This window comes from Phyllobates terribilis, unplaced genomic scaffold, assembly GCF_046119375.1.
Source record: "Phyllobates terribilis strain yellow unplaced genomic scaffold, ASM4611937v1 Scaffold_11__3_contigs__length_659146591, whole genome shotgun sequence".
Classification (NCBI taxonomy): Eukaryota; Metazoa; Chordata; class Amphibia; order Anura; family Dendrobatidae; genus Phyllobates; species Phyllobates terribilis.
In genome coordinates this window covers 113304907-113330743 of record NW_027362771.1, presented here as the reverse complement: position 1 = coordinate 113330743, position 25837 = coordinate 113304907, and the positions used below count along the sequence as shown (strand labels likewise).

Below are 25837 nucleotides of genomic sequence, written 5' to 3'. Positions count from 1 at the left end.
GGACAGGCAACAAGCAGAAGAGAATTGTTTGGGCTAAAGAACACAAGGAATGGACATTAGACCAGTGGAAATCTGTGCTTTGGTCTGATGAGTCCAAATTTGAGATCTTTGGTTCCAACCACCGTGTCTTTGTGCGACGCAGAAAAGGTGAACGGATGGACTCTACATGCCTGGTTCCCACCGTGAAGCATGAAGGAGGAGGTGTGATGGTGTGGGGGTGCTTTGCTGGTGACACTGTTGGGGATTTATTCAAAATTGAAGGCATACTGAACCAGCATGGCTACCACAGCATCTTGCAGCGGCATGCTATTCCATCCGGTTTGCGTTTAGTTGGACCATCATTTATTTTTCAACAAGACAATGACCCCAAACACACCTCCAGGCTGTGTAAGGGCTATTTGACCAAGAACGAGAGTGATGGGTGCTACGTCAGATGACCTGGCCTCCACAGTCACCAGACCTGAACCCAATCGAGATGGTTTGGGGTGAGCTGGACCGCAGAGTGCAGGCAAAAGGGCCAACAAGTGCTAAGCATCTCTGGGAACTCCTTCAAGATTGTTGGAAGACCATTTCAGGTGACTACCTCTTGAAGCTCATCAAGAGAATGCCAAGAGTGTGCAAAGCAGTCATCAAAGCAAAAGGTGGCTACTTTGAAGAACCTAGAATATAAGACATATTTTCAGTTGTTTCACACTTTTTTGTTAAGTATATAATTCCACGTGTTAATTCATAGTTTTGATGCCTTCAGTGTGAATGTACAATTCTCATAGTCATAAAAATACAGAAAAATCTTTAAATGAGAAGGTGTGTCCAAACTTTTGGTCTGTACTGTATACAGTATATATATATATATATATATATATATATATATTCAAAAATATGTATATGTATTTTTTATGAGTATTATATATATTATAGTGATCTTTTCATTATAAATATATAGCTCTTCTAAACACCTCACGCACTAAATTGGTACAGTTGTCTAAATGTCTTGCCTCTTGTCTCTTTGTTAATAGGGATTTGGTGACCAGGAATACAAGAGGAGAAGAGGATATTTTGCAGAACTGGCTTTTAAATATAAAGAGTAAGTTATCTTAAAAAAATAAGCATAGAACATGTTGGAAAGCTGTGTTAAAGGCGTTGTCTGGGACTAAAGATGACCTCTTTTTAGCAGCAATTCTTAGGTGCTGCAGCTCAGCTCCTACTGAAATGGATGGCAGCAGAACCTGCTGTACCTGAGAATGAACGCTTCTCAGTAATCGGAGCTGTGCTGTTAGAACTCTGTACACTGTATACTGTACATCCAACCACAGCAGGTGCTACAAACTGCTAATCAAAGGAGGTTCCAAGTGTTGGACAGCCACCGATCTGACCCAAGGATATGTTATCTATATAAAAATCCACCTGTACAACTCCTTTAACAGTGATTAAAGATAACATTATAGCTGTATGCAGCCACCACTATGGTGATCTAACTACTTATACAGTCCTGCTCATTGTTACTGGCACCCATGAAGTTTAAGTACATAATGTGGAATATCTCCTGAAAAAAATTAATCTAGTGAAAGTTTTTTTGTATAGAGCACTTGTTTAAAATACAAAAGAGCAAATGATAAACAATAATTTACAACAAAAAGCAATGGGAGGGAAAAATAGAAAAACCTAAAGCTTGCTGTGTCACTGGTATTGGCACCCTTTACATTAATTAAGTTTGGAAACACATTTTGACTCGCCTGTGGTAAATCACAAAAGAGATTCACCTGTGATTAATTGTCGGTGCCCATGTGACATGAATTAGCCAATGAATGATGACTTCATTATATTAAAAAGCCACATGATAGGCCCTGATCCTTTTTCACAATGGTGAAGACAAAGGAGCTATCTGAGGACATCAGAACTGCTATTATTAGCAAACACAAGACTTCCAAAGGGTATAAGGCCATCTCCAAAGACCTTGGTATCCCAGTTTCAATAGTGCGCAATGTTATTAAGAAGTTTGCCAAGCATGGGACCATCAAGAACCTCCCTGCATGTGGGGGAAAGAGGAAAATTAACAAGAGATGTCTTCAAACGGTTGGTTCAAACACCACGTCAAACATCCAAAGACCTGAAGGCCAACCTGGAACAGTCTGGGGTCATGGTTTCCACAAGTACCATATGCCACACACTAAACCTAGCAAAGCTTTATGGGCGAAGGCTAAGGAAGAAACCATTGCTGAAGAAAAGACATAAAAAGGAATGACTGATCTTTGTAAAAGAGCTTTTTGGCAATGCAATACAATGTTTTTTTTTTACAGAAGACGCAACGAAGCTTATAAGGAAAAGAACACCTTACCAACAGTTAAGTATGGTGGACGATCCATAATGCTGTGGAATTGCTTTGCTGTGTCTGATACTGGAGGCTTTGACTGTATCACAGGAATCATGAAATCAGAGAATTATCAAGAGATTTTAGAGCGATATATCCTACCCAGTGAAAGAAAATTTGGTTTGAGTCGAAAATCATCGGTCCTCCAGAAAGACAATTATCCAAAGCACACATCCAAAAGTACACAGGAATGATTGGAAAAGAAAAAATGGACTGTTTTAAAATGGCCAGTATGAGTCCTGACCTGAATCCCATTGAAAATCTTTGAGGTGAGCTGAGATCAGCCATTGGGAAAAAGAACCCTGTAAACATTCAAGAGCTTGAACAAACTTCAAAGGAAGAGTGTGAGAAAACTCCAGCTGAGAAGTGCAAGAAGCTTATAGATGGCTACAAGAAATGTTTGGAGGCTGTCAGCAATGCCATAGGGTGTGTAACCAAGTATTAATTAGGGGTGCCTTTATTGCTACCCATGCTGTTTATTCTCTTTCTTCTTTGAAATTGCAACATGGAAGTTGAAAAACAATGTTTTATTGTTGTAGTACTTTGGATCACTAATTAAAAAATCCTGAGGATATAACTTTGGTACATTTCCATTTATGTCTGATGTTGTACAGTCTATGAAAAAAAATGAAGGGGTGCAAATAATGGGGACCAACACTGAATATTTATACAGCCTGTAGAGGTGAGTGAATCTTAAATTTGCCTGGTTTGTCGATTTTTTTTTTCCAAAATGGGACTATTATCAAATTGCCACGAAAACATGTTTAACATTCTCATTGGACTGTACTGAACCCATTTTGAGCTCTTTAATGGAAACACAGTATTAGTAATGTCCACGTGACTTCAACATACATGGCTATGAGTGAACAGAATGTAACTTATGGTAACCAACAGGCTGTTTAATTATACACTGTACTGATAGACTTTATATGCTTTTTAACACCTTCCCGACATATGACATACTGCTAGGTTATATGTTGGGTCCCCGTCTTTGATGTCTTTAGTAGCTGAGCCTGTGTCATTTCCAGCGGATGATGGCTGCGTTGCAGCCCGCTGCTATTAACCCAGGAAATGCTGCTGTCAATCTCTGACAGCGATTTTTAAAGAGCACACCATTCCATGTGTCCATCACCCCCATTTGTGTGCCCATGACCTAGCAATGCAGCTGGGGGCCTGTAGAAGACACCTGTGTCTGCCATAATGGTGCTTTTGTGAAGACCAGCCTGTGGCTGCCCTTCATAGGAGACAATAATTTTCACTATACACTGCAATACTGGTTGCAGGTTCAAGTCACTCTGAAAAAGTAAAAGAAAAAATTAATGAATTGTAAAAATTAAATCCATCACCATTAAAAATAAAGAAAAAAATAAACATATTTGGTATCACTGTGACCATAAAAGTCCAATCTATCAGATTAAAAAATGAATTATATCTATACATAAACACTGTAAAATGAAAAGATATCAAATATGAAGAAATGTGTTTTTTGTCACCACCACCACCACGAAAAAAAGCAATTAGAAAATGTCACCTCAAAATGACATCTATAAAAGCTATAGTTTCCAAAAATAAAAACATTACAGGTATTAGAAAATAGCAACTCCAGCAAAAAAAAAAAATTTAATTTCCAAATTTTTGTTCACAACTGAAATAAAAAAATAATAATACAAGTTTGGTATTGTCATAATTAAAATTACCTTATCATGTTGCCTGGTTATTATTAGAGCAAAATTATTGCCATAAAACAGAATCCAGAAAATGCTTTCAGAATTGTGGATTCTTTTTCACAATTTCACCACACTTGCAATTTTTTCCCATTTTGCAGTACATTGGATGTTAAAATGAATGATGTTATTCAAAATTACAACTACTCATATATGGCTGTGTCGACAAAAACATCAATAAGTTAAAAATTATCCCTTTTTTGGGAGCAGCACAGGTTGGTTTTCTGTTTAGAAAGTGAAGACGCAATGGCTTTTTAGAAAGCTGTCCAGAAATCATCTCTTTTTTGGGAATGGTTTCACTTTCATTTACCTGTGCAGGAAATGTTTCCCAGCAGCAGTACAGTATAGATATAACATATTGGAAGAGTTGTGTGGCTGTCTATCGGCAGTGGCAGCAGCTGCACATGGGACACGCAAGAAGATGTTCGACTGTGTAAGGGCCAGCACTGGAAGCCCCAGCAACAGCAGGACTGTACATTGATATAATACAATGAGCATGCAGAAGAAGTGTGGCTGTTTATCAGCAGTGGCACTGGTAGCAGTGGCTGTTTATCAGCAGTGGCACTGGTAGCAGTAGCAGCCAAACAGTATAGAATATGATGGGACAGGCAAGGAAATGTCAGCTGACTAGGGCTAACACTGGTAGCCCCTGCAGGAGCGGCATATGCTAATGTAACTCTAATCATTGGCATTGGTTGAAGGTAGATGAAAACTGGCATTAATCCATGCCTGATTCATTTTGAAAAAAATGTAATGTTTTTTTACACTTACAGAGGAAAATATGTTCCACTGGGGGCATCACAAAGCCACCTACCATGCTGAACACCTTCTCTGACAGTACAATTGAGGCTGGACAATAGAGTACTCCCATGGCACACTGGGACAGTTTTTCCACTAGTTCAATCTGCTATCCCAGAAGCCCATGGGGTGGGGGCTAAGGTTATCTGCCAGAGAAAGGACAGGTACAACTGGCTTTATCTATTTATCTCTATTGTTAAGGGGTAAGCTCTGATGTTCTCTGAATCACATAAAATGATTGCTGCTTTTCCTGCTTTGGCTTTTCTAAAGGCTTTGATAGTCCCTTCTGGTTGGCTGTGCTATACCATGTGATGTGATAGCTGCAAGGAATCATGAGAGTCTGAGATCACGTGAGCTTCTTTTTGTGGCTGATGTAATCTTCAGCAATGTGTAAAGTAGTATTGTATAGTGATGGGCGAGCACTAAAATGCTCGGGTGCTCGTTGCTCGGGTCGAACACATTGGAATACTCGAGTGCTTGACCCGAGCAACAAGCCCAATGTAAGTCTATGGGAAACTTGAGCATTTTTCAGGCGACCCCCTCAGCGGTTTGCAGAGGCACTGGAAATTGCAGAAATCGATGGGAACAGTGCTCAAATGACATGGGAACAGCATGGGGAAGACCCCTGGAAGCATTTCCGACTCCCAGGGCACTGCTGTGAGCAATGTTGTCAGAGGTATTATGCCACTTTTACGGACTCACAATAAAACATACAAAAACAAAACCAAAATGGATTTTCCGGGGAAATATGTTAAGGAACATCCTTTCCAGGATAATGACTTGCATATAAGGCCAAATAAATAACAAAAAACAAAAATACTCCTCCACACCTTGGGCTATGTTCACACGTAGCGTTTTTGATGCGTTTTTGCACTTTTGCATTGCTTTCAGCCATGACAAATGCATTCACCATGTCATTTTAACATTTTACAACCTTATCTGGCCATGTGGTGTGTGAGATATGATCAGACACATCCTGTTTAATTTATGGAGGAGAGACTCTGAAAGTCACAAAGCCTATTTTTATAGGGCCATCATTACTATTCTTAAAAGGCCAGCAGTCGGCCCTCACTATTCTTAGAGAGCCATCAGCTGGCTATGCTTTGTTGTTCCCATTATGAAAGAGTGGGTCTCCTATACTGTTATTACGTATGCAGTGAGTAGCAGTGCTGCCCAAAATTTGGACGCACCCCAATACCCCTTTGAAAATTTGGACGCACCCCAATATCCCTTTGAAGAGACTTAGAGGAGGGCCTCCTGAAAACAATGTTCCCATTATTAGGAAGTAGGTCTCCCATACTGTTTGCCCATACAGTGAATGCAAGGACTGCCAAAAATTTGGACCTACTCCAATGCCCCTTGAAATAGACGTAGAGAAGGGCCCCCTGAAAGAAAATATTCCCATTATTAGGAAGTGGGTCTCCCATTGTGTTTGCCTATACAGTGAATGCAAGGGTTGCCAAAAATTTGGAGGCACTCCAATGCCCCTTGGAAGAGACATGGAGGTCATAGGGCCTCCTGAAAACAATTTTCCCATTATTAAGAAGTTGGTCTCCCATTGTGTTTGCCTATGCAGTGAATGTAAGGGCTGCCAAAAATTTGGAGCACTCCAACGCCCCATGGAAGAGACGTGGACATCAAAGGGCCTCCTGAAAACAATGTTCCCATTATTAGGAAGTGGGTCTCACATAGTGTTAGCCTATGCAGTGAATGCAAGGGCTGCCAAAAATTTGGAAGCACTCTAATGCCCCTTGGAAGAGACGTAGAGGGCCTCATGAAAAAATGTTCCCATTATTAGGAAGTGGGTCTCCCATAGTGTTGGCCTATGCAGTGAATGCAAGGGCTGCCAAAAATTGGGAGGCACTCCAATGCCCCTTGGAAAAGACGTGGAGGAGGGTCTCATAAAAAAATGTTCCCGTTAGAAAGGAGCGGGTCTCCTATACTTGTAATGCCCATGCACTAAGTGTATGGGCTGACAAACATTTACCCCTGGGGGGTATACATGAACATACTAACATACTGTATAACAAATTTTATTGGGGACCTCATAAACACCCTTTAAAAAAATTATGTGGATGTTGCATCACGGACCACGGTCACCCTGTTGATATGGTGGGGGAGGATGAGGATGAGGAGAAGGAGGAGGACAAGAGCAAATAGCCAAAATCAGGAAGGGTATACCCATGTGTGGGTGTGAAGAGGTGCATTGGAATACACCTCCCAAAAAAGACACTGGATTTGAGTTTAAGTTACGCTGCTATCATTCGGTGGTGTTGAGAAGACTGGCCCAATCCAGCCCTTGTTCATTTTTATAAGAGTCAGCCTGTCAGCATTTTCAGTTGACAGGCGGATGCGATTATCAGTTATAATTCCACCAGAGGCACTAAAAACCTGCTCTGACAAAACGCTAGTGGCAGGGCAGGCCAGGACCTCCAAGACATAGAGAGCCAGTTCATGCCACGTGTCCAGCTTGGATACCCAATAATTATAAGGCACAGAGGAATCACGGAGGACGTTGGTACGGTCAGCAAGGTACTCCATCAGCATCTTCCCAAACTTTGCACTCCTTGTGAGAGTACCCCACGCCTCAGGGCCTGTGTGATGAGAGGGGCAGAGAAAAGTCTCCCAGAACTTTGACAGTGTTCCCCTGCCTCTGCTGGATTGGAATTGTGTCTCTCTCGCCTGTACTCGTTGGTTGTCCAACAAACTGTGACCTCTGCCGCCAGCGTTTTCAGATGGGCATTTTTTTAATAGTTCCGCAACAAGGGACCTTCTCGTACTGTCCCATTTTTATAGACTTGTCCGCCTCAGGAATAAGAGATAGAAAGTTCTCCTTGTAGCATGGGTCTAGAAGTGTCACCAACCAGTAATGACTGTCACCCAAAATTTTGAGAACGAGAGGGTCACATGAAAGGTAGCGTGACATAAACTCAGCCATGCGCTCCAGACTGCTAACAGGCAAGACTTCCGTGTCCTCACCAAGAGGACGACTGACCATGCTCTCCTACTCCTCCCTGTCCTTAGGCCATCCACGCTGAACACACGGTATGACAGTTGTGCATGCAGTACCATCTATAGCGCATGAAACTAGCTCCTGTTCTTCCTCCTCCTCCTCCTCATCCTCATTGTCACCCAATCCACGTTGGGATGAGATGAGGTTTGACTGTGTGTAATCACCCTGTATGGTTCCTTGCTCCATCTCATCGTGCGCCGCCTGCAATGCATCCTCTTTGATTGTGAGCAGAGCGTTTCAAAAGACAGAGTCCTCAAAGTTTTGGAGGATGGTACATTTGTCTGACATCCATGTCCACTCCTGAAGTCTTATATATGGAGTCTGAACTGAATTCCGACGGCGTTGTTGATGCTGGTAGTCATCAACTGCCCTCTCTTGGTCACAAATCCTTCCGAACATCTGCAGTGTAGAATTCCAACGCGTGGGGACATCACACACCAGTCAGTGAGCCGGAAGCTGCAAACGCTGCTGAAGCATGGCAAGGGCGGTGGAAGCTGTAGCTGACTTTCTAAAATGGGTACACAGGTGGCAAATTTTGATAAGCAGATCTGGCAGCTCTGGGTAGGTTTTGAGAAACCGCTGAACCACGAGGTTAAGCACATAGGCCAGTCATGATAAATGTGTGAGCTCACCTCGCCTCAGAGCCGCCACCAGGTTCTGGCCATTGTCACATACAACCATGCCTGGCTGTAGGTTGAGCAGTGTGAGCCACAGACCTGCCTTCACTTTCAGAGCTGTCCACAACTCTTCAGCATTGTGCGGTTTGTTACCTAAGCATATTAGCTTCAGCACAGCCTGTTGCTACTTGGCTGAGACAGTTCTGCAGTGCTTCCAGCTTGTGACTGATGTTGTCATTTCAGAGGAGGAGGAGGCTGAGGAGGATGAGGTGCAGAAGCTGTAGACTGTGGGGGCAACCCTGATTGACCTTGGGCCTGCAATCCTCAGTGTCGGGAGGACGTGTTCCGTCCCAAGGTCCGACTGGGTCCCGGCTTCCACTATGTTAACCCAGTGTGCTGTCAGCGAGATGTACCATCCCTGCCCACAAGCATTTGTCCACGTGTCCGTGGTTAGGTGGACTTTTCCGGTAACTGTGTTGTTGACGGCACGGCTAATGTTTTGGGACACGTGCTTGTGCAATGCGGGGACCGCACACCGGGAGAAATAGTGGCGGCCTGGACCGAGTACCGAGTACCGCAGCCATCAGGTTGCAGAATGCTTCCGTCTCCAAGTACCTAAAAGGCAACATTTCGAGCGCAAGCAGTTGTCAAATGTGGCAATTTAGTTCTGTGGCCTGTGGGGCGTTGGCTGCGTATTTGTGCTTGCGTTCCAATGACTGGGGTATGGACAACTGAACGCTGCGCTGGGACAAGGACGTGCTTGCTGATGGTGCTAGTTGAGAGTGTGCAATGACAGGTGCAGGGCAGGAGTCATCTTCGCATGCACCATGGTCAGTGATTTGGCTTGCATGCACAACAGCGGAAGAAGCAGTGGTATCACCCGCAGACAATGTTCCTGGACCCTGGGGTTCGGCCCACAAAGTCAGGTGCTTTGCTGCCATGTGACTGATCATGCTGGTGGTGGTCAGGCTGGTAGTTTTGCTACCCCTGCTGATGCTGACCTGGCAGGTAGTGCAAATGGCCTTTTTGGGGTTATCGGCAGAGTCTTTAAAAAAGAACCAGACTCGGGAAGACCTAACAGTTGTACTGGCAACTACTTTCGTGTTGGTGTTACGGGCAACGATTGCCTGCCTTCTGTCTGCGGCCACCACTCTGCTGCTTCCTGCCTGTTGAAGTGCTCTGCCTCCCTCCCCCTGTGTGCTTCTGTCCTCGCTCTGCATGTCCTCCTGCCAGGTTGGGTCAGTTACTATATCATCCACCACCTCGTCTTCCACTTCCGCACCCTGGTCCTCCTCCTGACTTTCTGGCAATTGTGTCTCATCATCGTCCACCTCTTGTGACACTTTCCCACCGTCACCTTCGTATGACCGTGGCTGCTCAATTATTTGGGCATCGCTACATGCGATCTCCTCTTGCCCCGCTTCAAGTGGACCGGGCGAGAGGCCCAAATCTATAAATGGAAAAGTGAACAGCTCTTCGGAGTGTCCAAGTGTGAAATCAGTTGTCTCCAGGCACTTGGCATGGTGGAAGGAAGGAGGATCAGGGTGAGAAATATGCAATCCAGACTCATGGCTACTGAGACTTGACCGTGTGGAAGACAGGGTGGTGGTGGTGGTGGCTAAGTGACTGGAAGCATTATCCTCTATCTAACCAACAACCTTTTGACACTGCTCTGTGTTCAATAGTGGTGTGCTGCGGTCCCCTAGTAATTGGGAAAGAAAGGTCGAGCGAAAAGATTTGGCACAATTTCAGCTTGCCCACGGCTTCGGCCTCTGCATGCACCATCACCATCACATCCAGTTCCCCGTCCCTTGCCACGAGTTTTGCCCATTTTAAATGGAGGACAATATCGTCCACACTCACTACAAATGGCTGAATTTTGAGCGAACTTATATGTGATCCGTGTGACGGACAAACCACAGTTTTAAATATCTGGCCTGTAGGTAACTATTTTTAACAGCAACCGGTATCAATAACTTCACTGACACACTGAAACAAAATTGTAATGGAGGCCAGAAATAGCAGAATTTTGAGTGAACTTATATGTGATCCGTGTGATGGACAAACCACAGTTTTAAATAGCTGGCCTATAGGTAACTATTTTTAACAGCGACCTCGTGTCAATAACTTTGCGTAATATGGAAAGGACCTGGCTGTATTCTGCAGTGCCAACAAGCAAATGGCGCAGAAAAACGGTGTTCTCTGGATTGCTTTTTAAGCAAATAATCAGGATTAAGATAAAAAAAATTATTCCTGACCCCTGATACCTGGGGCTATTTCTACAAATATCTGTAAAAGCACCAGCAGGCAGAACTGGAATGGACCCTCTTGCTATATTCACTGCAGTCTGCTATATACCCTGCCTGCATGCCTAGCACTTATATCTCTGCAGTTGAATTAGTCCTCAGAAGGACTGTTAGTTGAGATGGATATGTAGAGAATCTTGTGGAATACCTACACTAACTAAAAAACAACCAAATCTCTCCCTAGCTAAGCAGCACCTCTCCCTACACTGCCTGTTTGCGGAGTAGACTGTGACGAGCACGGCGGCGCCAGGTTTGATATAGACCTGATGACGCTTTGTGGCCAGCCAATCACTGTAATGCCACAACCAACATGACTGTGGCATTACAGTGTGTGGCAGACAATCCCTGCATGTCGATTGGCTCTCTAAAGAGTGGTAAACATGCAGGGAGGGGACCCGAGCATTTGTCCGAGCATCTCGGAAGTACTTGGCGAGCTCCGAGCATCTCGAGTACTGAGATGCTCGGGCGAGTACCGAGTACTTGCAAGTATGCTCGCTCATCACTAGTATTGTACTTTTTTTTGGCGATTTGTGTTAATTAAATAGCAAATTGTTCATATTTGCCAGGACTAGTGATGAGCGAGTCTGCTCGCCACTGCTCGGTACTCGCCCGAGCATCACTGTGCTCGACATGCTCGGCACTCGGCGAGTATTTCCGGGTTGCTCGGTTGGGAGCTCAGGTCCCCGCCCTGCATGTTTGCCGCTCTTTAGAGAGTCAATGAACATGCAAGGATTGCTTGCCACGCACTGTAATGCTGTAGCCATGTTGGTTGTGGCATTACAGTGATTGGCTGGCCGCACAGCATCATCGAGTCTATATAAAACCTGATGCCACTATGTTCATCACAGTCTAACCAAGAAACAGGCAGAGTAGGGAGAGATGCTGATGAGCTAGGGACAGAATTGGCGGTGTAATAGTTAGATATAGGTATTCTACAGCAAGATATATATCCATCTGAATTAACAGTCCTTCTGAGGACTAATCCAGCTGCATATATTCAGAGGTGATAGCAGGAGTTAGGCAGTCAGGCAGCGTTTGTGGCAGTGTATACAGCACAAGAGGGTCCATTGCATGTTCTGTAGGCTCCTGCTGTTACAGTTATCTGTAGACATAGGTCCAGATATCCGGGGCCAGAGCTAATTTTTTTATCTTAATCCTGATTATTTGCTTGAGGCCACGGCTCCACTATCAGTATTTGGTCAGTATTCGGTCAATATTTTTTCTCAGTAGAAGGAGCCAAAACCAGGTGAGGAACAATCAGAGAAAAGGTATAATAGAAACAAGTCACCAATTCTGCATTTATCACCCACTCCTGGTTTTGTCTCCCATTCCTGAGAAAAAATACTGACCGAGTACTGACCAAATACTGATAGTGGGGCTGTGGCCTAAAAAGCAATCCAGAGTACACCATTTTACTGCTCCATTTGCTAGTTAGTACTGCAGAATACAGCCAGATCTTTTCCATCATCAGATGTGATCCCATATTACACCGATAAAAATACACAAATTTGTAGTGAATGGGGAAAATATTGTCCTCCATTTAGGGTTTGTAGCAGTGTGTTAGTGAAGCTATTCAAAAAATTACTCCTAAGAACCAGCGTAGGGTATTGATTCTTTATTAACAAATTGCCATAAGGCAAATAAGCCCTAATTATAGGTTCTGTGATTATTAAAAAGGTAATCTTTGTTATATATCACCTTATTCTTTATTTACAATATTAGTAATCTGATCAGATAACAACTGGCTTCCCCTATTTTGTGGCTCACTCTGATTATAGTATGACAAAGCACTCAGTAATTGGTGTGGCCGAGTACCAAAACCTCATTAATTAGTATGGACCAACTCTCAAACATTGCTAATAAAAATGATCAGTAGCCTCCCCAACTAGTTTCACCATCACTGGTTTCATCAGGGGTTTGAGGCTACGGGGGGCTACGACCCCTGATGGCTCCAGTGATGGTTCTGTGCCATCTATGCCAGTCTTTGCACCGAGTTAAAGAATATGGCTGTGGTGAAATACAACTCTCACCGAGAAGCAGTGTGAGACTGAAGAACATTGGGCCCTCCAGAGGATTTGATTGCTCAAGAGCTCCATAGCAGCTGCAAAGTTTGCGCTATGATGAACTCTCCTGATGGAGAATCCAGGGTCCACTGGAGGATTCTCTAGTGGGCCCGTCCAACCCTGCCGAAAAGCAGCCCTGGCTAAGAAAAGTCTGTGTGAAGGTTCCTGGACACTCTATGGCTGCTTTTTTTACTGAGGGAAAAACCCCCGCAAACACAGGGAGAACATACAAAATCCTTGCAGATTTTGTCCTTGGTGGGATTTAAACCCAGAACCCCAGCGCTGCAAGGCTTCAGTGCTAACCACTGAGCCACTGTGCTGCCCTCTCTGTTCTCCCTTTGATATCTAACATGCTGGAGAAACTTGCACCTACTGACACTCAGTATCTTCAGCTCTTTTGTGATAAACTAATATATTAGGGCAGCCACCCAGTCTACCAAATAAAATTCCTGAGAAAAAAATTGTGGATGGCTTCGATACTGGTACTGGGGGCACGGTTAATACCATGGCGTCGTGCCATAGTTCACTGGAAATATTCCAGGCTGGTAGAAGCCAAGCTGATTCCCACAGAAAACCAGCAACAAGCTAAGGAGATGGTGGCCTCTATCATCATCATGACCTTGCAAGGTTTGCACTATTAACTCTCCTGAAGGAGAAGCCAGGGCCCACCGGAGGAGTCTCTGGTTCTCTGGTGGGCTGTCCAACCCTGCTGAGAAGCAACCCTGGCTAAGAAAAGTCTGTGGGACGGTTCCCGGACACTCTATGGCTGCTTTTTTACTGTGGACTAGCTCCAGCAATCTATTAGATTGCAATCTATAAGATCCCTTCACTGGATCCTACATATATCTGTGACCTAGTCTCCCAGTATATACCTGCATGTAATCTCCAATCCTCACAAGATGTCCTTCTCTACTTCCATTTTATCTCCTCTTTCCACAATCGCATACAAGATTTCTCCCTCGCATCCCCCCTACTCTTGAACTCTGTATCCCAACATATCAGACTCTCGTCTACTGTTGAAACCTTTAAAAGGAAGCTGAAGACACACCTCTTCCGACAAGCCTACAACCTGCAGTAACCCTCGCTCTACCATACCGCTGCATGACCAGCTGTACCCTCACCTACTGTATCCTCATTCCTCACCCATCCCTTATAGACTGTGCGCCCTCACGGGCAGGGTCCTCTCTCCTCTTGTACCATTCAGTGACCTCTTTTCACATGTAAAGCGTCATGGAATAAATGGTACTATAATAATAAATAATAATAATTATACTACTAGTACTCTGGGTCAATTGATGGCACTTTCCTGGTGTTTGCCCCTAAATTTATGTGATCGTAATCCGAAACGAATATTGAAATATTTGCTCATCTGTAATCAGAAACACGCTAAAAAAATATGTGTGCATGGCATGATGGTCACCCTGGTGATATGGTGATGGAGGATGTGGAGAAGGAGGAGGGTGACATAAAATAGAACAATTCCTGAAGCGTATACCCATGTATGGGTGTGAATGAGTGCATGGGAATAGACCCCCAAAAAAATAATCACTGGATTTGAGTTTATGTTTGATGCTATCATCTGGTGGTGTTGAGAAGTCTGGCCCAATCCAGCCCTTGTTCATTTTGATAAGTCACCCTGTCAGCATTTTCAGTTGACAGGCAGCTGCGCCGATCAGTTATAATGCCCCCATCTTTGACAAAACGCTAGCGATCAGGACCTCAAAGGCGTAGAGAGACAGTTCATGCCACGTGTCCAGCTTGGATACCCGACAGTTGTAAGGCATAAAAAGGAATCATGGAGGATGCTGGTACGGTCTCCAAGGTAGTCCTTCAGCATCTTCCAAAACTTTTCCCTCCTTGTCAGAGTACCCCGTGTACCAGGACCTGGGCACTGGGAGGGTCTTAGAAAGCTGTCCCAGACCTTTGACTGCGTTCCCCTTCCTCTGCCACATCTGGTTTGTGTCTCCCTCACTTGTACTCCTTGGTTGTCCAATGAACTGTCTGTGATCTCTGCCACCATCATTGTCAGATGGGAATTTTTTTTGTTGCTAGAATTCTTCAACAAGAGCCTGAACTTAATATCTCCAAAAATGAACTCCTTCGGTTTCTTCCCTCTACTAACCTACCTATACCTGACTTTTAGTAACCTAGCTATATCTGACTGTTATTAACCTACCTTTTCTTTAACTGACTATTACTAACCTACTTATACCTGACTTTGCAATTTCGTTTAGGTGGTGCCACCATAACTCCGACTCGGCATGCCTGCTGTCTTGGAGTCATATTTGACACACAACTTTCCTTTATTCAACATGGAAAATCACTCACTCGCTCATGTCACCTGCACCTTAAAAACATCTCCAGAATTCAACCTTTTCTCACCTAAAAGGCAACAATTCAAGTGCAAGCAGTAGTCCAGAAGTGTGGCAGATTACTATTGCGGCCTATGGGTAGGTGGGTGGTTGGCTGCATTACAAGTAACACAAAGCTAAGGAGATGGTTGATCCATCATGAACAATTTGCTCGTTGAGTAGGAGACCGACCACTGCTGCTGTCTACCTTGTGAACATTGTGGTCTTCAAGCTTGTTTGATCCAGGGCCCTCAATTCTATGCATCGGGAAGACGTATTCCGTCACAGGGTCCCAATGGGTTCCGGATTCCACAATATTAACCCAGTGATGCGTCAGTGAGATGTATCGTCCCTGGCCACATTCACTTGTCCACATGTTTGGGGTTAGGCGGTCCTTCCCAGTAAGTGCACTGGGTAGGGTACGGGTAATGTTCTGGGACCTGTGCTTGTGGAAGGCAGAGACGATACTGGGAGAAATAGTGGTGGCTGGGGACCGAGTATTGACACCCGGCTACCGGCATGAGGTTGTGGAAAGCTTCCACCTCCACGAGCCTAAAAAGCAACATTTCAAGAGCAAGCAAGCAGTCCAGAAATGTGGCAGTTTACTATTGCGGCCTGTGGGTGGGTGGTTGGCTGCATACTTGCGCTTGCATTCCAAGGACAACTGGGGATAGGGACAACCTGGGGTAGGGACAACTGAACGCTGCGAAGGGTTGAGGACGTGGACGATGATGGTTGCAAGTCTGCAACGACAGGTGGCGGGCAGGAGGCATCTTCGCATACGCCATGGACAGGGGATTGGCGTGCACGCACAACAGCAGAAGAGGCAGTGGTGTCACCCGCAGACACTGTTTCTGGACCATGGCGTTCAGCCCAGCTAGTTGGGTGCTTTGCTGTCATGTGCCTGAGCATGCTGCTGGTGGTGGTCAGGCTGGTAGTTTTGGTGCTCTTGCTGATGCTGGCCTGGGAGATGTTGCAAACGGCCTTTTTGGGGTTATATAAACAGTCTTTAAAAAAGAACCAGACTCGGGAAGACCTAACAGTTGTACTGGCAATTTTCATCGTGTTGGTGTTCCAGGGAGCAGTTGCCCGCCTTGTGCCTGTTGTTCCTGCCTGTATGCTGCTGTCCTCGCTCTGCATGTCCCCTTGCCAGGTTGGGTCAGTGACTTCATCGTCCACCGCTTCGTCTTCCACTTCCGCACCCTGGTCCTCCTCCTGACTTTCTGTCCATTTTGTCTCATCGTTATCCACCTCTTGCGACAGTAATTGCACTTTCCCACCTTCACCTTCGGGTGACCATGGCTGCTCAAATCGCAACATGTGATCTTCTGTTGCCCTGCTTTAAGCTGGCCGGCCAAGAGGCCCAAATCTATTGATGGAAAAGTGCACAGCTCTTGGCGTAACCCTGGACTCTAATGTCTCCTTCAAACCACATATCCAAGCTCTTTCCACTTCCGAACAGACCGAGCAAGAGGCCAGAATCTATAAATGGAAAGATGAACAAAACAGCTCCTCGGAGTGTCCAAGTGTGGGATCATTTGTCTCAGGGCATTCGGAATGATGGGAGGAAGGAGGATCAGGGTGAGGAAGATGCCGACTCCAAGTAAAAAAAATCTCCCGTATCTGCACATTCCTCAACCACGAAACTACAAAATCAATAGTGCAAGCCCTCATCATCTCCCGTCTCGACGACTGCAACCTCCTGCTCTGTGGCCTCCCTTCTAACACTCTCACATTCCTCCAATCTATCCTAAACTCTGCTGCCCAACTAATCCACCTGTCCCCTCACTATTCCCTGGCCTCTCCTCTCTTTCAATGCCTGCACTGGTTCCTCATTGCCCAGAGACTCCAGTTAAAAACCCTAACCTTGGCATGCAAAGCCATTCACAACCTGTCTCCTCTATACATCTGTGACCTAGTCTCCCGGTACTTACCTGCACACAACCTCCGTTCCTCACAAGATCTCCTTCTCTTCTCCCCTCTTATCTCATCTTCCCACAATCGCATACAAGATTTCTCCCGTGCATCCCCCCTTCTCTGGAAGTCTCTACTCCAACATTTCTGACTCTCGCCTACTGTTGAAACCTTCAAAAGGCATCTGAAGACCCACCACTTCTGACATGCATACAACCTGCAGTAACCCTCGCTCCTCCATACCGCTGCACGACCAGCTCTATCCTCACCTACTGTATCCTCCCCCATCCCTTGTAGACTGTGAGTCCTCATGGGCACATTCCATTCCTCTCCTGTACCAGTCGCTGTCACATTTTTGTTCAAGATTATTGAAATTGTTTTTGCGATGTATACCCCTTTTTCACATGTAAAGCGCCATGGAACAAATGGCGCTAATGTAATAATAATAATGTGGTCCAGACTCACGGCTACTGAGACTGGACCATTTGGAAGACAGGGTGGTGGTGGTGGCAAACTGACTGGAAGCATTATCTGCTATCCAACCAACAACCTTTTCACACTTCTTTGGCTTCAATAGTAGTGTTCTGAAGCCCCCTACAAATTGGGACAGGAAGGTAGTTTGACATGATGTGGGTGTTTGTTGTGCTCCCTCTGCAGGCACAGTTTCATCTTGCCCACGGCCTCGCCCTCTGCGTGCGCTATCACCATCACCATAACATCCACTTCCCCGTCCCTTGCCACACACCTTGCCCATTTTAAATGGAGCATAATATTTGTCACGTTGCCAAAAATGTCTGTATTATTACCTCAGTAGTATATGATCACGCCTGATGACCACAGTTTTAGGCAATGACCTGGGAGTCAGAGATGCTTCCAGGGGTCTTCCCCATGCTGTTCCCATGTCTTTTCAGCACTGTATGGATATGTCTGATCATGTCTCGCACACCACATGGGAAGATAATGTAATAAAATGTTAAAATGACATTTACTGGTAAATGTATTTTTCACGGTTGAAAGCAATGCAAAAGTGCAAAAACGCATCAAAAACGCTACGTGTGAACATAGCCCAGGTGTGGAGGAGCATTTTTGATTTTGTATATTTATTTTGCCTTATATACAAGTCATTACCCTGGAAAGGATGTTCCTTAACTTTTTTCCCAGGAAAATCCATTTTGGTTTCATTTTTGTATGTTTTATTGTGAGTCCGTAAAAGTGGCGTAATACCTTTGACGACATTGTTGACAGCAGTGACCTGGGAGTCAGAAATGCTTCCAGGGGTCTTCCCCATGCTGTTCCCATGTCATGAGCCCTGTTTCTATCGATTTGGGCAATTTTTAGGCCCTCTGCAGACCGCCGGGGGGAGCTGCCTGAAAAATGCTTGAGTTTCCCATAGACTTACATTGGGCTCGTTGCTCTTTTCGAGCACCCGAGTATTCCAATTTGCTCGACCCGAGCAACGAGCACCCGAGCATTTTAGTGCTTGCTTATCACTAGCCAGGACCTAAAATTTCATACATTCTACATAAATTTGATTAGCTCATTTTTAACAGCTTGTATTAAATTGAGTGGGAACAGTATTAATTTGAATGTGGTGAGCTTTTCTTAGTGAAAGCTACCTCATAAAAGTGGTTTACTCTGCTATTGTAGTTTCTTATCTTAATTAAATTAATGGTATTTCTACCATAGATTAAGCATATATATAATCCTGTTTTCTTTGTCTATAATTAACCCCTTTCCGACCATGGCAGTAATAGTACGTAGCTGTGCACTGGGACTTATGGACCAGCTACATACTATTACGCGTGCAGCGATCGCGCCCGCACACAAGCGGTGCGGGGCGATCACCGCCGGGTGCCAGCTGATTGTCACAGCTGACACCCGGTGTTATGTGCAGGGAGCGGTCCCGCACCGCTCCCGGCACATTAACCCCCGCAATGCTGCGATCGAAGTCGATCGCAGCATTGCGGTGGCAAGGGGGAGGTAATCGGTATACTCACCTCTCCTGCCGGCGTCCAGCGATGTCTGCGGCGGCTTCCGGATGTTGCCATGACGACCCGATGTCGTCATGACAACATCTGGGTCACCAGGAGGAAGGACGTTAGTTTGGTCATGCGCGGTGCGCGACCAAAGTAATGTCTCCCCTGTGTGCAGCGCTGACAGGCTGCATGACAAAGGGAGCTGCTGCTCTCTATGCCATGTAGCCGATCAAGCTGAAAAAAGTGAAAGTCCCATAGTGGGACAATATGTAAAAGTAAAAAAAAAGTAGAAAAGTGAAAAAAAAAAAAAATTGTAAAAATATATAAAAAAAAGAAAAAAATAATCCCCCAAAAAATAAAAATATATTGAACCCATAATATTTATTTATTATGAAAAAAAAAGATAAACCAATAAAAGTACACATATTTGGTATCACCGCATCTGGAACGACCTGACCTATAAAACTGTCCCACTAGTTAACCCCTTTAGTGAACACGGTAAAAAAAAAAAAATAAAAAACGAAGCAAAAAACAATGCTTTATCATCATAACGCCAAACAAAAAATGGAATAACACGCGATCAAAAAGACGAATGTAAATAAAAATGGTACCGCTGAAAACGTCATCTTGTCCCGCAAAAAACAAGCCACCACACAGCTCCATTGTCCAAAAAAAAAAAAGTTATAGCTCTCAGAATAAAGCGATACAAAAAAATTATTTTTTCTAGAAAATCGTTTTTATTGTGTAAAAGCGGCAAAACATAAAAAAAACTATATAAATGTGGTACCGCTGTAAATGCACTGACCCGAAGAATAACGCTGCATTATCAATTTTACCACACGCGGAATGGTATAAAAAAAACGCAAAAAAAACAATTCCCTGAATTGTTGGTTTTTGTTTATTCTGCCTCCCAAAAATCAGAATAGAAAGCGATCAAAAAATGTCACGTGCCTGAAAATGGTACCAATAAAAACGTCTACTTGTTCCACAAAAAACAAGCCATCACATGACTCTGTCGGCAAAAATATGGAAAAATTATAGCTCTCAAAATATGGTGATGCAAACACTAGTCTTTGCAAAAAAAAGCGCCTTTTAGTGTGTGACAGCTGTCAGTCATAAAAACCCGATATGAATCTGGTATTGCTGTAATCACACAGACCCGAAGAATAAAGTAATCTAATCACTTATACCGCACGTGGAACGGCGTAAAAAAATAAACTCTAGGGTTAGGGTTGGGCTAGGGTTAGGGTTGGGGTTTTATTAGGGTTGGGGCTAGGGTTGGGGTTTTTTCAAAAGTAAAGAAAAAAAAAAATGATGACAATATGGCGACCAGTGTTGAGCGCAAGTGCTCACTATTTGAGTTTGCATCGGGTACTCGGGTATGCACTGAGTATCGCGGGTGCTCGAGTGACATGCTCGAGTCTCTGCCCCATATGCTTCGCGGCCAAAAAAAACGTTGCTGGGATCGCCTGCCATGCACGAGCGATCCCCGCATGTTTTTTTTTGGGTGTGTAACAACCGTGAAACATGCAGGGCGGGGACTCGAGCATGTCATTCGAGCACCCGGGATACTGGGTGCATACCCGAGTTCCTAATGCAAACTCAAGTAGCGAGCACTTGTGCTCAAGACTAATGACAACTTATTCAATATAATGATCTAATGTTATCAAATTCTGTCGTACTTTTGGGTTCAAAATGTATACTATACCCCTTGATAAAATTCTTGAGGGGTCTATTTTTCCAAAATGGGGTCACTTGTGGGGGGTTTCCACTATTTCGGCACATCAGGGACTCCCGAAATGTGACATGGCGTCCTCTCTTGATTCCAGGCAATTTTGCGTTCAAAAGTCACACAGTGCTCCTTCCCTTCTGAACCCTGACGTGCGCCCAAACAGTGTATTTTCCCCACATATGGGGTATTGGCGTACTCAGGAGAAATTGCACAACAGTTTTTAGGTTCCATTTTCTCCTCTTACCCTTGTGAAACTAAAAAAATTGGGGCAAAAGATCATTTTTGTGGAAAAAGTTAGATTTTTTTATTTTCACGGCTTCATGTTCTAAACTTCTGTGAAGCACCTGAGGGTTAATAGTGCTCACCACACATCTAGATAAGTTCTTTCAGGGGTCTAGTTTCCAAAATGGTGTCACTTGTGGGGGGTTTCCACTGTTTAGGCACATCAGGGGCTCTCCAAACGCAACATGGCGTCCGCTAATTATTCAAGCAAATTTTACATTCAAAAAGTCAAATGGCGCTTCTTCCCTTCCGAACCCTGCCGTGCGCCCAAACAGTGGTTTTTCCCCACATATAGGGTATCGGCTTACTCAGGAGAGATTGTACAACAAGTTGCATGGTGCAATTTCTTCTCTTACTCTTATGAAAATGCAAAACTGGGGGCTGAAAAACATTTTTGTGGGAAAAATGTTAAAATTTTATTTTCACAGCTCCATGTTATAAACTTCTGTGAAGCACCTGGGGGTTCAAGATGCTTACCACACATCTAGATAAGTTCCCTGAGGGGTCTAGTTTCCAAAATGGTGTCAATTGTGGGGGGTTTCCACTGTTTAGGCACATCAGGGGCTCTCCAAACGCAACATGGCATTTACATTCAAAAAGTCAAATGGCGTTCCTTCCCTTCTGAGCCCTGCTGTGCGCCCAAACAGTGTTTTTTCCCCACATATGGGGTATCTGCGTATTCAGTGAAAATTGCGCAATAAATTTTGTGGGCCATTTTTTCCTGTTACCCCTGCAAAAATAAAAAAATTGGGGTCTAAAGTAACATTTTTTGTGAAAAAAGTTTAATGTTCATTTTTTTCTTCCCCATTCCAAAAATTCCTGTGAAGCACGTGAAGGGTTAATAAACTTCTTGAATGTGGTTTTGAGCACCTTGAGGGGTGCAGTTTTTAGAATGGTGTCATTTTTGGGTATTTTCTGTCATAAAGGCCCCTCAAAGTCACTTCAAATGTGACGTGGTCCCTAAGAAAATGGTTTTGTAAATTTTGTTGGAAAAATGAGAAATCGCTGATCAACTTTTAACCCTTATAGCGCACTAATAATAAAAGTTTTGGTTCCAAAATTGTGCTTATGTAAAGTAGACATGTGGGAAATGTTATTTATTAACTATTTTGTGTAACATATCTCTCTGATTTAACGGGATAAAAATTCAAATTTTCAAAATTGTGAAATTTTCAAAATTTTCGCCAAATTTCCAATTTTTTCACAAATAAATGCAAGTGATATAGAAGAAATTTTACCACTATCATGAAGTACAATAAGTCACGAAAAAACATTCTCATAATCAGCGGGATCCGTTGAAGTGTTTCAGAGTAATTACCTCATAAAGTGACAGCGGTCAGAATTGTAAAAATTGGCCTGGTCATTAACGTGCAAACCACCCTCGGGGGTAAAGGGGTTAAAGAGTCAGTCAGTTTGCTTTTTTTGCTCCCTTCATAGCAACCAACATCAAGCATCCCTGTTTTCTGAGCACTGTATTTTCAATGACACAAAAATTAAGACTACGGTAGCAAGAATCAAAGTAGACCTTTTTTGGTGGTAGTTTAAGCTACTACAACATTAGGGTCTGGTTCTCATTTGAATTTTCATACATTCAATGATTTTTGAGCCTCCTCATCAATACTTTGCATTCTAGAGTAGCTAAGCCATTATAATATAGAGTCCTAGCATTGTTCACATGATTCACTGGAAATTGTGACTGTACAGCAGCCACATAAGTTTACCATATCATATTTAAACCCACACGTATTGTTATACCTCCAGAGCACATGGATACTTTTTGATTGATTCCTAAATTTCATTTTTCCCATAATTGCTCTTCAGTGTTAACCTCATTATTATACTTCACGGATCTTGAGAATAATATGATTTTATAAAGGAACAACTGAATGCAGTGCATCTTGTGAATGCCATTTGTTGTATTTTAGTGGAAGTGTTATCTCAAGAGTTGAATATACAGCTGAAGAAATTGCCACTTGGTAAGTACAGAAATTGCACAACTGCTTACAAATGTGCCAGATTACCACGATCTTATTAGTGAATGTTCACTTGCAGTAGATTCAATGTCAAGGTAGAAATTACTGTAACAGTTGTGCCATGTAGAAATTTATCCCTATAGAGGGACTCTGGAACTTTGATTTTAATGACCAATTCTTAAAGCACACCAGAGAATAAGCTGCCATGTATACATAAGGAATAACACTATTTCTGGTCCATATATTGGATCTTGCATTTTTAACTAGTTTTCCTATTTTCAGGCACTCTCACTCTCTCATTTCCAGCTCTCTTTCTCTCATCCAGAGGGAGGAGAGTAACTGCTAAGGTGTCTCCAATGTACTGCACATATAGAGATAGATTCCTGCTTTTCTTTATGTAGCACACATGGAGAAATGAAATGAGGACATTATGGCACTATGGAACATGTAACAAAGCTGTATTGAGTAGTGTAGCTGTGAATCTAGCACCAAAGTGAGATAAATCACATCACATGCTGGAAGTTGCAGCATGATCTGTTGCAATGAGCCTGTGTAATGTCCTCACCTTCCTAATACCTCAGTGAGCTGGTAAGTCTACTTTATCAAGACAGATTTTAGTTATTTTTATAGTGAATAATAAGTTCAGAAAGTGGTGAGAGTACAATAAATGTCTTATAAGTGGAGGAAGAAGTATGATTGACCATGTGTGTGCGGATTATATAGTATGTTCTGTTCTTTTTGCCCATATCTTATGCAAAATCAATACAATTTTAGGAGACAAGTGTACAAATCCCTCAGCAGTCTGTATCCAAACTATGCCTGCAAGCAATACTTAGATTCATTTCACCAGTTGGAAAAAAATTGCGGATATTCAGAAAATTCCATACCTCAACTCCAAGATGTATCTAATTTCTTAAAAGGTAACATTCTATAAATTACATTTAAATTGTATATTTTATTTAATTTACCTTTTTAGTAAAATATTAGATGCTCCTCATGGATAGGGTTTATGGCTATGATACTAGTAATGTTGTTGCATACAAGATTATTGAAATTAATAAAGATGAATAAACAAGATTGGAAATATTTTGAAAATATATCCTTCATGTCTTTTGAGAGCAATATAGTTTAGAAGAAAAGATGAACTCTTAGGTATATAAGCCCCGATTCATCATTTATTTTCTCCACTTTTCTGGAGTATTTGCTCCTTGTTCTCTATACATTTTGTGCCATTTTCAAGCAACAGTTCTTTTAAGTCTTTTCTTTTAGCTTTACTTCACATATTTGCTTATCCACATGTTTTAAACAGATTCATTAAATGCTAAATATTTTTTTGATACATCTGACCACAGCCCCCCAGAGTAACGTTTCTGTAGGTTTCAATTTGGCACAATTTTTCCACATTTTTAAGGATTTATCTCTTGTGATACTGAAAAATCGCAAAAATCAGTTAAAGACAAAAATAGAAAGCATTTCTATGGATGAAGGGCAATATTTTGAAGAATTTAGTTAAAAAAACATCAGCGACTACAAGACAAAAAAAAAGAAAAGTGACTTCAATAAATTTAAAAAGATGAATCGGGTCCATAATTGTCCATAAGCCGACCACATTGTCATTGTTGCTTAGCTCCGTGACTGGCTGCAGTAGTGATGCGCACTATAATGATGATATCACTGGTTAAGCCAATACACAGTTTGAAGCAGCAACATAGAGCTGGTGCAGCACCCAAGGATGATGTGTACCATGTGATTATATTATTTTAACACAAAGCTGGCTAATAGAGGCAAGAAACCTAAACGTGAAATGGATTACATAAAGAGTAGAGATGAGTGGATCGATCTGTGGAGGATTGAATTCAAGTTGAATTTTCTGAAATCCGCAGTTCCACATGAATTTGAACAATCTGCGAATCGATTTGCGAAGATCAACAAAAAAATAATTCCTAGCACCATTTCACACATGCAGCACTTTCAGTGAGCGAGCTAATGGTTACATGTGGCAGCCCAGGTTTCCCCATTATGCCCTGCAGCAATATCATTCCATGGTGTAATCAGGGGGGCTATCACAGGGTGTATTGTAGCACCCTGAGGATTCGGCTGCTACAGGGGTATTACACCTCAAGCCAGAGGTGTGGTATTCCACTCCCGGGTAAGGATGGAGTGTGGAACTGAGCTCAGTAGGCTGCATGCACTACATACATCCCATTTCCGGGGGACAGATCAATGGTACTCCCACTAGAGAGATGTGCAGGTACGATAGTGTCTGTCCCTGGCTGGAGTGGGAGGGGGGTGGAACATCCCAGTAGTGTAGGGGCAGATAGGGGGAGCAGTCTGGGTAATGCTAGGAGCTCATTGGGTGCTGGTCACCTGAGCTCACACATAGAGGGAGTATATAAGGTGGGAACCATCTTAGATCAGGGTCAGTCAGTCTGTCAGTCTTTGGTAGAGTGAGTCAGAGGAAGAGAGCAGAGGAGAAGAGCAGCTCCAAGGCCCAGAGAGAGAGAGGAGAAAGAAGGACCCAGAGGGGGAGAAGAGAGAACTCCAAGAACCCAAGATTAGATCAGAGGGTGAAGAGTTGGCACAAGGGTACCGGATCCCAAGCTGGTGGAGGGCCCTAATCCTTAGCCAGAGACCGGAGGTCGTGGGCAGGATCTGCCACGACCACCCACTAAATCCACCCGGAAGGCAAACCAAGAATAGGGTCAGGGAACCCAGAGACA

General features: G+C 43.5%; 1 protein-coding gene across 1 annotated transcript in view; it reads left to right on the top strand.

The window, feature by feature from the left end:
• LOC141165022 (tyrosine 3-monooxygenase-like) overlaps positions 1–25837 on the top strand; it is a 172700-nt gene that overhangs the window by 40932 nt on the left and 105931 nt on the right. Inside the window, exons 5-7 of the mRNA XM_073650674.1 lie at positions 1017–1084; positions 23070–23120; positions 23892–24037. Of these exons, the coding sequence (XP_073506775.1) occupies positions 1017–1084; positions 23070–23120; positions 23892–24037 (265 nt within the window). The remainder of the gene's footprint in view (positions 1–1016; positions 1085–23069; positions 23121–23891; positions 24038–25837) is intronic.